The sequence below is a fragment of the Neovison vison genome, chromosome 1, assembly GCF_020171115.1.
Source record: "Neovison vison isolate M4711 chromosome 1, ASM_NN_V1, whole genome shotgun sequence".
In the NCBI taxonomy this organism is placed as follows: domain Eukaryota; kingdom Metazoa; phylum Chordata; class Mammalia; order Carnivora; family Mustelidae; genus Neogale; species Neogale vison.
In genome coordinates, this window is record NC_058091.1 from 54,604,896 (window position 1) to 54,620,392 (window position 15,497).

General features: G+C 44.0%; 1 protein-coding gene and 1 pseudogene across 3 annotated transcripts in view; both read right to left on the bottom strand.

Annotated features, from left to right (window-relative positions):
- Positions 1–15,497, bottom strand: part of SASH1 (SAM and SH3 domain containing 1) — a 308,822-nt gene that overhangs the window by 64,008 nt on the left and 229,317 nt on the right. For 2 of the 3 annotated variants that reach the window (XM_044247105.1, XM_044247094.1), the window contains exons 5-10: positions 14,312–14,359; positions 12,745–12,785; positions 10,375–10,461; positions 7,988–8,041; positions 7,527–7,639; positions 443–544 (exon numbers count right to left, since the gene is read on the bottom strand). In XM_044247105.1, the coding sequence (XP_044103040.1) occupies positions 443–544; positions 7,527–7,639; positions 7,988–8,041; positions 10,375–10,461; positions 12,745–12,785; positions 14,312–14,359 (445 nt within the window). The remainder of the gene's footprint in view (positions 1–442; positions 545–7,526; positions 7,640–7,987; positions 8,042–10,374; positions 10,462–12,744; positions 12,786–14,311; positions 14,360–15,497) is intronic. The other variant, XM_044247100.1, reaches the window with a different exon arrangement.
- On the bottom strand, positions 4,631–6,061 carry LOC122915628 (annotated as a pseudogene).

Genomic DNA, 15,497 nt, shown 5'->3' on the forward strand with positions numbered 1-15,497 from the left:
GACCCAGAATAGTCAAATCTCATAGAGCTAGAAAGTAAAATGGTGGCTTCCTAAATTTATGGAAGGGGAGTTACTGGTTAATGGTTATGGAATTTCTGTTTTGGATGCTGAGAAAGTTCTGGATGTGTATTTTATGACGATGCCACAGCAACGTGAATGTGCTTAATGCCACTGAACTGAATATTAATTGAACATAAAAATGTTTTTAAGGTTAAATTTTAAATTACATATGATTTACCACAATTATGAAGTAACAGAATCAACAGCACTATTTTGACTGCAGATAAGTCCATTAAGAAAACTGAGTAACACGTCAGAAGAGATGCTTCTTTTCAGATCCGGGTGGGAGCTGGTAATGGCAGAAGGAAGTTCAAAGGCAGAAGTTGGCTAAAATCTACTTTGTAGTAGAAGAGGTCAAGTTGCTCAGAAATAGTAAACTTACATTGCAGTTTGATGAGCCATCGAATGTTGGGTAAGAACCGTCTGGCCAGTCGACAGGGTCCAAGGCCGCTGACTGTCGGTGCTGGGCCTCATACTCCTTGAGCTACAACAAAAGAAAATGAAAATTGACATAAAAATAATGGCCAGGGCTGCCTACCAGGCAGCAGAGAGAATGCTCCGGGCACTTTCTTCATGCCACTGCTGGGGACTCAGTGCCAGCCAAAGACAAGGTTCCCCGAACTGAGAGGAAGAAAGACGTACACCCTGCCCTGTGATTTTTCATCTACATCAAACTGACAGACACAACAGATTCTTTGTATTTGGTGTTCTAAAAAGAACCTTGATTTTCCCTCCAAGACCCTCAAGACTCAATACTCATCTTTCTCAGTTCAATTGTAAGTTCAAAAACAGAAATTGTCTGTAGCCTGGCCTCTGAATTACCTGTCTTTGTCAAAGACACAACGTGGTAGACTATGGGCATTTTGGTGAAACAGAGGTGGAAGCCTGAAACAGATTCTCTAAAATCACTTGCTTTTCTTGCAACTGACTATTTCAAGTTACCAATTCCTTGTTGTCACCTAACAAATATTATGAGCCTTATCGGGCACCCTTGTGGAGGAGAGGAAAATAATGAGCTATCTGGAGTATGTTCCGAGACATCTCCAGTTTGGGTGTAGAAATTCCCTTTATACTTTCTGAAATAGAAAGACAAGTGAAATATTAAAGGAAATTGACAAGTTTAAGCGAACAGAAAGGTCTTTTAGAATGGCAAATGTGAGAGGTTCTAGGCGTGCTTTCATCAAACACATAGAAATTTAACTCTGCAACACAATACGGTTAAGTTACCACTGTATCAAAAACAGTCTGAGGGGTTTGAAGTGGCGGGGGGGTGGGAGGTCGGGGTACCAGGTGGTGGGTATTATAGAGGGCACAGCTTGCATGGAGCACTGGGTGTGGTGAAAAAATAATGAATACTGTTTTTCTGAAAATAAATAAATTGGGAAAAAAAAATTCTATTACAAAGCAGTTTTTAGGTATGAATTTCACACTGATGAAATCATGTTCTATAAATCAAGATGTCAAAAAACAGAAACGATCTGGCCTAACAGCCCAGGAGAAGGTGCTAGGACTGTTCTCAACCACTGGAGCCACGTGGACATGGCAAAGCCAAACATGCTGACAGCATCCCTCTAGGGAAAAGGCAACTTTGCAAAGTATCACTTCTACCATGAAATTCTTTGCTGCACGTACTTGTGACAGGAGATAGACACCAGAAGGCAGACAGTATTGATTAATGGGTAAGAGCCTGACTGCAGAACCAAGCATCAGCTTGGAACGCTGGGGCAAATTACTCAACTCCTTTGTGCCTCAGTTCCTCTATCTGGAAAATGGGGATGACAAGAAACTATCTCACAGAACTATTACTAGAATTATGTAAGATAATGCAACAAAACTTAGCACCCATACCAAAGCAAAGACTCATGACGAACACAGCCTTGTGGTTCCCGATAAAAGAGAGCTCACGGCTCACGTCAGCTCCAGGGGTTTGAACTTCTGCTATTTGCAAGTAGCACTTTAATCTTTCTAGTACATGAGGGACATGGATATTGCTCCAGTCTTTATGGTATATTTAAGTTATATATTAGAATGGTCTTTCCGTCCACATTTTCTGATTTCTGAAATGCTACATTCTTCCTGCATGACTGAAAGACACGGTTATCATTTGTTTTCTCCAAGTCTCTGCCATACTTCGAGAAGCCACTAAATGAGCTTCATCTTTCATTGAAACAAAACACAGCAAATTCCTAACTAGTCGATCATAACAGATTTGATATTTTTCCTCTTCTGTCTGTCCCTGTCCTTCATGGACTCTGTGGTCTGAGTGTAGCAGGGCTTCCTCAAGAGAGAGATTCAAATTCACACTCTACCCAAATTTACCTTGTTTTTTAATTTTCTAATTTAAAAATGCTGTTTTCAAGTTATAAAACAGGATCTCTAAAAAGAATCCTAAGTGCCTCTTACAGGGGAAAAACGCAACCTGGTTAGTTACTTTTACAACTACATTTTTATATTCTACTTTGCTCCCAAAGAAGTGTTGACTTAAATATAATTTCATGGAGGAAAGACAATTGATGATTTCATCTGAGAACTTACATGTTCTGAAGCACATGTCTAGCTTTAACATGACAGAAGTTTTAAAGTGTGCATGCGCATGTCTATGTCTGTGTGTGTGTGTGTGTGTGTGCGTGTACGTGCATGTGTCTGTCTCAGGAGGAAATACTTCTTTCACATCCTATTTTCTTCAGTCTCATATTTTTCTCATACTTGAAGACTACGGCATGATTCCTAGAGGGATGGCCATCTTCAGTCCGTAATTGCTATTTTAGAAACATTTGAGGAGATCCTAAAATGTTCCCATTTCTACGAGAAAAGAACTTTTGTATTATATCTAATCCAAATCCCCTCCAGCTGCAAGTTAAATTCATTTCCTTTTATTTTGTCCTCAGTAGAGGTTAAAACAAAATAAAACAAAACACTCTTCAGTACATCCTGAAGATGTGTTGTTTAATAATCCTTCATATACTTGGGGATGGTGATTACACTCTTCTCTGAGATAAATCCTTTCCAATTTTCACCCACGGGACCTATTTAAAAAAAACAAACCAAAACCAACTACAATCACCTTGTTGTTCTCCTACGGACTCTCTCCATGAGCCTCTCTGGTTGTCCAAATCTCTGTGATTGATGCACAGAAGCTGTTGCGAGGAAAACCATCACATATATAGGTTCCCGGTTCCTAATCTTGCGCTCTGGTATACCAGATGTCCAGATTCCATTCACACCAGTGTTCCCCAACTCCTCAGTTACTGTGCATGTGGCTCACATTTACACCCTGCTCTAGGGAACTTTCCATGGTTGAGAGGAGATGTTTCCCACAGATGCCTAGAGGGCTGCCGCCTCCTCCCCAATCAGCCTCAAGTCTCTTCTCTGGGAGGACAACTCTACAATGCAATTCACCTTCCAGAACTCCCTACTCCCTATGGGATTGGGGTAAGGCTAGATTTCTCCTGAAACCACATCTCTGTCCAGCTTTTCCCTCTGGCTTTCCTGTCGCCTTCCCTTACTTAGTGGCAGTTAAGTCAGTGGCAAATAAGTACTTAAAAACAAAACAAAACAAAATTTATTTTGGACTTTCACGCAGGTATGACCTTATGGAAGCAGACATACATTTATCAGATGGATAAATACATAATATTTAGGAATTAGATCAAGTTAACATGAGTAGTCTTTTGTATTCATAATTATATTTTAGGAAATAGGATTATCAAATCATGGTTACAGATCTCCCTCAATTTCCTAGAGACAGTGTTTCCAGTTAAAATGTCAAAGGACATATTTTTCTACTACATAGCTCCATCACAGCTGAGCACCGTCATACCAAAACAACAGTGTTTTCTTTTAGCCAAAGCTTTAAAACTGAGTTTTACACCACAAAAAATCACCCACACAAATGAATACCCAGTGGCATCTAGGTATCTCTTGGGCCTTCTAAACCTTGCAGAACCAGCCCAAGATCTAAGTACCCTGAACTTACTTGCCAAGAGCTATGTACACTCCTTAAAATTGTGTTACGTAGACTATGCCAATTACCTAGATCCCCCTACACAATTTTATTTTACGAATAAGCTTGATTTCCTTAAAGCACATATAGTATATATCCATCATAAAGCTATTAGAAAATGTTCGATAAACCAATAGACTTGATAAAACTACTAGTTAATAAAATATAAAAATCGTAAGTTAAGCTGTTTTTTTTTAAAAGCTTCTTTTTCAATTACACACTCAGAGAAAATACAGAAATACAGAAATGTTTCAAAAGTTCATTCTCTTCAAATGCTTTTTTATTTTTTTTTTTGCCACTTATGGTAGTGTTTCACATATTAATTCCTTGTAGCCTTTTTCATTTTAATCTCTGTTTGTATCAATAACGGGTTTTCAGGTGGGAAAGTATCCATCAATGAGATCAAATCCACACAAAGAAAGCATAATGGACCAAACTGTTTTTGACATTAGATAAAATATTCCCCAATACAAGGATGTACTGGGGATATTATCTGCTCCAAATCGCACACAGGCAAATTTCTCTCCTGATAGTCGGTCGTCCTGTCAGGAGTAAACTTAGGGGTCTTTAAGTATCTGATTGACAGCAGGACAAACATACACCCGAGGTCCTGAAGGACATTCTCATCATGGTCATTATAGGCGGTCCAAGGTTTAAGGTTTTTGTTTTTATTTTTAGTATAATCATCCAGTAAATTTCGATCCCTGAGCTGGTCATAAAAGCAGCAGATCCTTTCCACAGACTGTTTTCTGCTCTAAATAACATTTGTCATGAAGTGTTTTGTCTCTAGCCAAAGCAGCAGCCCATCCAGGCACTAGTAGCTGAGGCTGTATGCTGCCCTGCCAAGAGCAAGCCAAAAGGCTTTCCCGCTACTTCATCAGCTGTCAAAGGACCCCATCGCTGTGTACAGAAGCTAGTAGACTTTAGAAAATGTCATCACTTTTGTTCTTCAATCTGTGTTCCTGGATTGCCTTACAGAAAATATTCTCGACGTCTTGATGAGCTCTGTCCTGAAACTAGGTAGGGTGGCCCCGCAGCCCCCGCAGCCCCTGCCCCACCCCGGGCCCCGGACAGACAAGATGCACTGCTGAAGCCGCTACCCAAATCCACACACAGCCATGCCACCTTCTCATCTGTCAACCTCTGATTTCCTTTCCACATAAATAATGGGCCGCTGTTAAAATCATCAACTCAGAAGGCGCTTCCAACTAATTGTTTTCCCCTCAACTTAGAAAAGACTCCTTTCTTTTCAGTTATAGAAATGAGCTGCCTAAAAGTGACTATGTTAAGGCCACTTCTCGTATTTTCTTCTGCTCCACAAAAACTGGAGGAGGTCCATCACAGGCTACTCCTCCCACACACGTGTAGTCAGATGACCGCAGGCATCTTCTGCATCCTGACCTTCATGTTTCCTTCTTTTTTTTTTTTTTAAGATTTTATTTATTTATTTGACAGACAGAGATCACAAGCAGGCAGAGAGGCAGGCAGAGAGAGAGGGGGAAGCAGGCTCCCTGCCGAGCAGAGAGCCCAATGCGGGGCTTGATCCCAGGACCCTGGGATCATGGCCTGAGCCAAAGGCAGAGGCTTTAACCCACTGAGCCACCCAGGCTCCCCTCATGTTTCCTTCTTTCCCAGGACCCTGGAATCATGACCTGAGCTGAAGGCAGAGGCTTTAACCCACTGAGCCACCCAGGTGCCCCTCATGTTTCCTTCTTAAAAGAGCGGTGCAGTAGCATCCCTCCCCAGAAGGTAAGTGGACATCTGGTCTACCAGGGTAAAACAAAATATAGGTCCGTGTGTCTCCCATGTATTTTCTAGGTATTCAGCTGGAAGCCACATTTGAGGACTGGAACTGGAGACAAAATTCGTAGTGAGCCTTTTGCCTCCACTGACAGCTGGGCCGGGTGGCCAAAGGTGTGGTGGAATAGGCAGACTAGGCTGGGGGTGAAGGCGGATCTGCAGCAAGGACAGGAAGTCACCACCTGTCACCTGCTCCATCTCTGGTCCAGCACTACTTTGGTCCGCCAGGGACACTAAGGACCGAGATCACCTCCATTCCTTCAAATGGACAGAGCAAGAGAAGCCAGCAGGTGGGCATCTGGAGGTAGCCTTGGCTCTCAGGCCTCTGACTAAACCTTGTTCCTCTCCCACTCCCTTCAAGTGCTTTATTCCCCCGAAGGCTGTCTCAACAATACATAAAGCTTTTTGTTTTTTAAACTATTGAGGTTTAAAGTCAGGTACAGGAAACTAAACTGAATGTGCCTGTCACGGTTTCAAGGTTTCAGGTCTTTAAGATGCAGCTTCATGGTCAAGTCATAACTCATTCAATAATTCCTTAGTAACTTAAAAGTTTTCATTTGTTTCTAAACCTGCCTTATTTATGACTGTTTACAGAATACCAAACAAACTACTCTAAGTGGAAACCCAAGATTCCATCAGTCAGTTTATTGGGCAACCACCAAGTAGGTAATCTCTTATTAACTGCCATCTCGCTATCATAAATGCGATGCCAGTACCTGAGGATTAGCTAGGCTCCTTTCAGTGCTTAATTCAGCTCAGAGCAAAAAATATGACACACTAAACTATAACTAATACCTAGAAATAAATATATTAATACTAATATAATACTTAGAAGAAAAAGTAAGCAAAATTTTAAGGTGTGCCTAAAGCTTAACTTTTGAATTATTCAGAATTTAGCCCTGCATCTTATAGAATGGAAGTTTATAATAGTTGTACTATATTAAGTTTCACTTTGTTTTTTATTAATAATTTATTTATTATATTCTTGTCAATCTTTTTATAAGGCTTATGTATTTCATAATGGCATTCAGAGAATCATTTTCCTCATTAAAGTGGTCCAAAGCTCAAAAATATTTGCCATTCATTCATGTGTGCAGTCACTGAATACAGAAATGAAAATTTACAACATGGAATGCTTGTATTAAGTAAATAGAATAGAATTTGGTATTTCATCTGATAACATAGGCACTTGATGACCACCAAAGTAGTATCAAAATACTACTTTAAGTAATACATTCCTGTACTTTTGAGGCCCCCGTTTCAGTGCACTAGAGCTGCTATAACAAATTACCATAAACCGATGGCTTATAAACAACAGAAATTCCTCACAGTTCTGGAGGCTGGGAAGTCCAAGATCAAGGAGCTGGCAGATTTAGTGTGGGGTGAGGACCAGCTTCCTGGTTCACAGACCATCATCTTCTGGTGTGGGAGCCCTCTGGGGCCTCTTTTGTAAGCTCATTCCATTCACAAGGGCTCCCCGCTTAGAACCTAGGCACCTCCACAGGCCCTACCTTCAAATAAAGCCGCACTGAGCATTAGAATTTAACACATGGATTGGGGCAAGGGGGACACAGTCTACAGCAACTCCCCAAACTCCTCAAACATTTTTCCACATAAACGGGTCAAGTTCTCACAAATGTAAACCAAGTCTCTGCACCCTTACCCTTGCGAGTGCTTCCTCAATGGTGATCATCTTCTCCTTAACCATCATCATCAGCTGAATCCGTTCCTCGTCACTCATGGTTATCTCGCTTGCAACATAGCCCACATCTTCTCCTAGAGATTGAAGACAAAAGACAGGAATGGGAAAAAAGGAAGATAAAACAGAATGCTGAGTCCTGAGAGGTCACTGGTCGGGACTAGAGAAGGAGAAAGTTCAGGGGCATTGTCCCACACTGCACGTTACTGCTGAGCGACAGGAGCCATTGGGCTACTTCTGGGGAAGCCCACGAGCCCATCTTACTGAGAAACAGGCTCTGAGAACATAGGGATGTTACCATAGAAACAAATCCTTCAAAATGATGGGAGCCTTTGTGATCGAGGGCCTAGTGGAAGAGTTCTGGAAGAAAGCTGACAGGAAGTCTGGAGTAAGAGGTGGGGCAGAGACCTGATTTAAAGACCCACCTAGAGCAGACAAGCATTCCAAGGCTCCTTCGGCTGATGGTCCTCTGTGTCCTTCTATTTCAAATATGAACAAGAAGAAAATCCTTTTGAGAGCAGTGGGAGGGACCGCTTTTCTCCTAACATTAAGGTCACAGAGTCAGCTGCAGAATGAGACCTGTGGCCTGTTGAGATCCTAGATTCCTATAAAGCTGTCTGACCACTGTTCCTAAGAGGATAGGTGCAAATAAAGAAAATCACAGGTAGGGAGCATTTTGTTCACTGGAAGGAAGGTTTTTATAAATTCATACATATGAAAGTCTTGTCAGAGGTGCCTGGGGTGGCTCAGTCATTAAGTGTCTGCCTTGTGCTCAGGTCGTGATCCCAGCATCCTAGGATCGAGCCCTGCATTGGCACTCCCTGCTCAGTGGGAAACCTGCTTCTCCCTCTCCCACTCCCTCTGCTCGTGTTCCCTCTCTATCAAATAAATAAATAAAATCTTTAAAAAAATGAAAGTCTCATCATAAATATGTATTCAAACTGTGAGAAGAACTCAATTTCCCACTCAAAACTGAAGGCAGCCAGGAGCGCCTGCAAGACTCAGTCAGTTAAGTATCCGACTCTTGATTTTGGCTCAGGTCATGATCTCAGGGTCCTGAGGCCAAGCCCCACGTCAGGCTCTGCACGGGGCATGGAGCCTACTTGGGATTCTCTCTTTCCCTCCCCCAACACTTCCTCTAAAAAGAAAACAAAACAAAATGAAAACCAAAACTGAAGGCAGCCAGAACTACTGAGGCGAAGAGAATCCCCCCTATAGGACCTTTTGAAAGTGCTTTCCTGCAAAGCAAACAGATTGCCGTTACCTGTGACATACGTGAGCCACGCCAGCTTGTGTGTGTTTGGTTAGCGTGTCAGGAAGGACAGGTCAGTGGAAGCGTGTGGTAATGCACTGGCTGGGAATAAACCCATCTTCTAGCTCCTCATCCTTCCCCTGCCCCCTCTTTCTCATACAGACTTCACCAGCTTCGATGTCACTAGGATCTTGGCCACGGCTAATGTGCCCTTGGTGTCGAGGGCCAGTAATAGAGTCTGGCTGCAGACCCGGAGGAAACCACTGCAGTCAGGGCCAGCCCTGGAATTTATGTTCCCTTGCATTTCCCTATCTCATTTCCATTTTGTCATCAATCAGCCCAGAAAGTTCCAAGTTCTCTTCGCCACTCATCTACTTGTCCGGGAAGAATAACAGTATGTGCTGGGTTAGGAGACAAGCCTGCTGGTTTGATTCATTTTATTATGTGCGTCACCTTCGAGGGTGGAGGGAATGCCAGGGAGCTGGGTGGGTTTCTGAAAAGAAACCACATGAGCCAGTAAACTGCTGGCTTCCTCCCTCGATCCCTGCATCCTGTCCTCTCTCTCTCCTTTTCCTTCCTTTCTTTCTAAATAAGACTTCGTCGGGATCCAAGGTTTACTTTGAATCGCAAGTGGTCTCGGGTGTGTAGCAGAAGGAAAAACTGGGAATGCTGAAGAATCAGCCTTAAACCAGGACAGCCGGAATAACCCCGGTGAATGCGCCTGGGGTCCCAGGTGTGTGGCTGCATACATGCCGTCCTTGTCCACGTGTCTCATTTCCACGTGTCTGAGTACCTGGAACAGCATTCTGAACGGGGGAGGACACTGTGATTTTGTAAACGCAAACAGTCACTGGTGAGCCACTAAGAACGTTCATCTCGCGATAACCTTGCTCGGCTGGGCTGGGATGGAGAAGCGGCTTTGTGTCTGCTTTCCCTCTGAATACGGGGGGGAACGTAAATTACATAACTGGGCCTCAAAGGGATGACATATTTACTTACTATATAAACAACAACAAAGACACGGCCAAGAGGAGGGCAGGGCTCCCTCCACAAAGCAGCCCAGGCAAATTCCCATGATGTCAGACCAGGGGACAGAGTTTCCAGGGGCAACAACCCCGTCACTGGCCTGCCACAGAAAAGCATCTCCAGTCCAGAAGATTGCAAAGGCCCCAAGTGGCAGGGCCGGGGGATGGGTCCAAAACTAACAAACGCTCTGACTTGCTCAACCCTTTTGGGATAGATCTTGGCGAGTAAAGATCTTCCTGAGGTTGGTGTGACCAAGAAAACGAAAGATTTGGTCTTTGCTCTTAGATCTATGAAAAGGAAGACCTGCCAACTCTCCTCATTTTGTTTTCTCTGATTAAAAAAAAAAAAAAGAGAGAGAAACCCACTGGGATGAAGTCTTAAAAGTCAAGAGAGGACTGTCAGAAAACTTGGAATCTTTGTGGGCTCAGGCAATGAGTGTTTCTGACTAGCCGCCTCCAGTTAGATTAGTTGGCACAGGCTTTTCAACGTTTGGGAGCTAAAAGGACCTACTGTCCGCCAGCTGTGGCACAGTACCTTTTGAAGTCTGTCTCATTATTCCTTTCTGGTTCTTTCGAAAGTTCTGCCAGAAATATTTATTTTTCTTCTTCCAATCTCCTTTTCCTTTAAAAACAAAAGGGGGAAAAAAAGGCACAAGCAATAAATTCATTAATAACAAAAGTAGCCTCTTCTTTATAATTCAAAGCTTATAAGAATACTTTGATTTCACAAAAAGACAGTTTTTCTCTTTCAGTTTATGAAAGACTTGGAAATGCCTAAAAAGCTGTTTAAAGGAAATGCAAATTTCCTAGCAGCAAGTAATAGAGCAGTGGGGTTAAGACAAGAAATAAAGAAACATCAAAAAGGCAGGCAAAACACACATTCGTGTATTCACTTTGATGTTGTTTAACTTGTGTGTCTAATTCTGCCCTGTCTTGTCTTGTGGTCGAGTCTCCCCCTCGGGTCTCGGCCACAATTATTTCAACGAAACCACAAATGGAACACTTTAAGAAGTGACCTCTGTTTTGTCATTGTCCCTGTTGTTGATCTCCCCTTGATTTATTTCTGTTGTTGCAGACTTAATGAAGATGACAGGAGGGTGATTATGTCCTGCGTGTGCTTGTCCGTCAGTCCTCAGAGCTGGCTCCGGGAGCCCGTGGGGTTGACCTGCGCTGTTACTCTGTGGCATCGAGTTTGCTGGGAGGCAGGGGACGCAGCTGCAGGGTAGGCAGGGTGGGGAGAGGGGGCTCCTGCCTCTCTGGCTTTCAGGCCACTTGCTGACCTACTATCTGCAGCTGATCGGGGTACAATGACGAGAAAAGCAGACTGCCATCCTGCTGTGACAGCTCCCAACGGAGCTCCCTCCTCCCCCTCCCCCACCCTCACCCCCTGGACTGTTTTGGGGACAGCTGCCCTTGTTTGCAGGGGAAAACTATGTCACTGCCATAGCTAGACATCTCCAGTGTTTGCTAGGGTTCCGATCATCGCTGACCTACAATGCCTTTTAAAAAGCAAAAGGAAAGGAAAAGAGCAAGTAAAAGAAGAGACTAGCCCTGTGTTTAAGGATGAAATGAAAGAGCAGGTCTCATGCAGATGGGGCACATGCACAGCAACAGCTTCGTCACTGTCACCACTTGGTGTCCCTGGCTGCTACGCAGCTACTGGAAACGGCCCAGTGGAGAGATGGGCTGCTGGTTTCCAAGGTCTAGACTGGCGGTGCTGGCCAATGAAGCACAGATGCGTGGCAACCTGGGGTTGCTCCCGGGCTCTGTATGGCACCGTGTGGGAACACCAGAGGCCCTCATGTGAGTGCAGACGGGCCCTGGAGCTCTGGAATGAAGCCCACGCCCGCTGCGAGGGGACTTCCTTGGTACCCGGAACCTCGGAGGGGAGTGTGAGGGCACCCGCTGCTTTCCAGCTGCAGCAAATACTAGCACGGAAGGTGAGAGCAGAAGGAGGGCCATCACTCATTCCGCTTTCCTCTCAAGCAATTCGGGATCACGACGTATTTCTTTTCCTGGAGGATATACTCTCTTCTTCCTCTATTTTAATGTTTCCAAAATGAAGGTGCAAATTGAAAAATAAATAGCAGCTAACATGCACTGAGTTCTTACCATGCCCAGGCACCCTGTTCTTTAATGGCTTGTCTCACTTAATATGGCAATAAACAGGATGTATTATTGTTCCCATTTAGTGGAAGAGAAAGTGGACACTTCAGGAAGCAAGTGACTTGACCAAGGCCCTAACCACTGAGTTCGAAGACTCCTTAATCAAACCCAAATCAAAACCTGATCCGAGCACTTACGCTTCTTATCATAACAACCTTGCCAGACTTCCTCTGACCCAACAGAAAAGATGTTACTAAATCAAGAGTGGGTTTTATAATCAAGGAAATATAAAATATTTAACACCTTAATTGTGCATAGTCTTTGATTCAAAAGTTCCAAATCAAAGGATTTATACTAAGGACATGATTAGGGATAGGCTCAAGGATTTTTCGGATAGAATCAATTCTCTGAGAGCAAAAATTAGAGACAACTTAAATGTTCAGCAAACAAGAGATGGTTGATTTAAATTGTGGCCCATCCCATATGATGGAATTTATGGACTTCAAAATTTTACTATAAAGAATATTTAATCAATGTGGGAAAATGCTCAGGATGTTATTCAATTGAATGGAATTCAATTGAAAGAAATTATAAAATAATATGCAGCGTATGAAACCAATTATGTTTAACAGGAAACATACAGGCAGGGGTAAAGAGACAAAAGAGATGTATCAAAATCTTAACAGTGTTTCTTCCTGGGTGCAAACATTCTTTGTGGTTTTTGGTGTGTTCACAGTTTCTGTGTTCCATAAAGTATTAAAATAATTTAAGTTGTTAAACCAAGAAAAGGAATACTGACCTACAGAGCTGTCTTCTGAGTTCGACTTAGGAAGAGTGTTCCTAGAAAAGAAAAACATGTCTGATTACGAGGGAGCCTTACCTTTGTGCGAGGACCGAAAACCCTCCCATCTCGGCCGCCCCGGCATCATCACCACCTAGACGAGCCAGGGAGATTCTGATACAGTATTTACCACTAGCCTTATCTAGCCAGCTGCTGCCTTTCTAGAAACACGCTTAGGAACCATTTGTCAACATTTACTGCAGTCTCACTCCAGGGTAAGACCTCTATTAAATGAAGGGAATGGATTTCACTAGACGATCACCCGATGATCCACTTCTGTAAACTACTAGCCACACGTTAAGTTACTGCCACTGTCAAGTCCCTTGTGTAAGTGGGACAGAGAAAGCAGATCGTAGTAAATATACAGGCCCAGGACCACAAGTGCCAGCTGCTCAGGCCAGCGGTGAGTAGGGCGGTCGGCCGCGGGAGAAAGGTGGGCAATGAGACGCCCCACCCAGAGGGAGGAGGTTGGCGGGCAGGCTATCTGCCTTGCTAGATCCTCCTCTGTTCCAAGAGAAGCCAGGAAATCTGCTTTAAAAAACAAACAAACAAAAACAAAAAAGCAGCTCCACATTTTTAAGCAATGGCAAATAATTCCATGTTTTTAAAAAATGTGTCCAAGTCCATCAGCATGTGTCTGGCCACCAGAGATGGCCCCCACGCCCCCTACTGCGGCTGCCGGCCCGTGACAAATACAGACAGATCCAAATAACTTGAAACACGAACACAACCCAAAACCAATTACTTGTTTCTCTAGAACACACATAGACAGATACCAACTTAAATTAGGAAGGAAAGAAACCAAAGTAAGTTCAAACAGGTTCTCTGCTCAAGGTCAGAGGAGAGAGGAGCAGAGCCTTTCACTGGGCCGGTCCAGAACCTCGAGGGTAGTAAGTGCGGTGTACATGTGCGGATAAGGAGAATCAGGAAGAAGGACCTGGATCCGGACAGAAACACAAGGATCCTCGGGGGGTTCACACCTGAATCTTCACTACGTTCACCTGCCAGGGAGGATGCGGGGGGAGGGCATGTGGCAAAAACACATTCCTGATGGGAGAACGCATGGGGAGACAGAGGCTGGGAGGCCAGAGCTGGGTTACACTGAGGCGATCAGAGGAAGAGAAAAGCATGCAAATGGCGGTGTGTGGCCCACCTTACGTGTGGAAAGGACCTCTACGATTTGAGGTGGCCAGAGAAAGCAGGAGGGGGCTTTCTGTCACGTAGAGCCACCTGGGATAACACACCTCTCTTCAAGACAGGGCCACTGATGCCGGCTGGCTGCTGGGGGCCAGGTGAGCACAACAGCTGGGCCTGTAAGCATCTTCCAAGCCTAAGGCTGAGAAAAGAGGACCGTAGCTGACTTGCGCACAAATCTAAGAGACCTCTACTGTCCGTGAGGGGTGAGGGGAATTGCTCAGAAAGAAACAGGGGAGGCATCTCGGGTGCTGAGGATGAGAGCTAGACCCGAAGGCATTCTTTCCCATCACCACTAGCTGTGAACATAGAAAATGTAAGGAAAACGTACCCTGTTACTGAATTATGCCAAAGTTTAGCTCCAAGGATCTCCTCTGCCCTGCAAGCCACACAAAAATGAAAACGACTAAATATAGACTTACTTAAACAGCCACTTCCGTTCTTAATTCATTCAGCAAAAATGTCCTGAATGCTATCATGAGTAAGGTACATGGGTGATTACAAAGAAATGGGACTCCTGATGCGACAAACAAGAGCGAAGAAGAAAGAAGTAGGCACACAGGAGAAGCAACAGCAGGAGGAAGGGGAGGGCAGGGCTGGGGGTGGAGGACGGGGAAAAGGAAGCAACAGCAGCCATGGGTCATTAAGTGCTCAGGGCCACAGAGATACAGAAGTACAGGCACAGCAAAGTGGCAGCAGGGAGCAGACTGCAGAGAGCTGGCTAGCAGACTGGGGATAAAGCAGAAGATCCTTCTAAAGAAATATGGGTGTGCGGGTGGCATAGTCGGTTAAGGGACTGATTCCTGGTTTCGACTCAGGTGGTGATCTTAGGGTCAGGAGATGGAGCCCTGCATTAGGCTCCCTGCTTGGCATGGAGACTGCTTGTTCCTCTCCCTCTGCCCCTCCGCACTCCATGCTCTGTCACTGCAAAATCAATCCATCTTAAAAAAGAAAGAAAAAGAAAGAAAGGAAGAATATGTGCGCTAAGGTTTGCGTTCCTGTATTTTGTTTTTTCAAATTTTATTCTGTTGCATTTTGAGCTCAAAGTCATAGTAATGTGCACCTGTCCACCTCCCAGCACAGTCATCCCCTGCTTTTGCCTTACCTGCTTACGGCAAAGAAAGCAGCACAGTTATTTTTAAAATCACTCTAAGGAACAAGGAAACTCTTGACCTAATTGCTAAGGACCAAAGACATGAAATATCCCTAGCTCCTGATCAACTACTTAACTATGTAATAAATTACAAATACGTATGTGAACTTTTACTTTTCCTAAAAGACATGTTTTCGGGTGCCTGGGTGGCTCAGTCAGTTAAGTGTCTGCCTCCGGCTCAGCTCATGATCTCAAGGTCCTAGGATCAGTCCTGCATTGGGCTCCCTGCTCAGTGGGGAGTCTGCAGCTTCCTCTACCATCCCCCACACGCTCCCATGCACTGATCTACCCTCTCTCACAAAAATAAGTAAAAATAAATAAATAAAAGAAATATTTTCACGGAGAAAACAGCCTAAAGAAATGT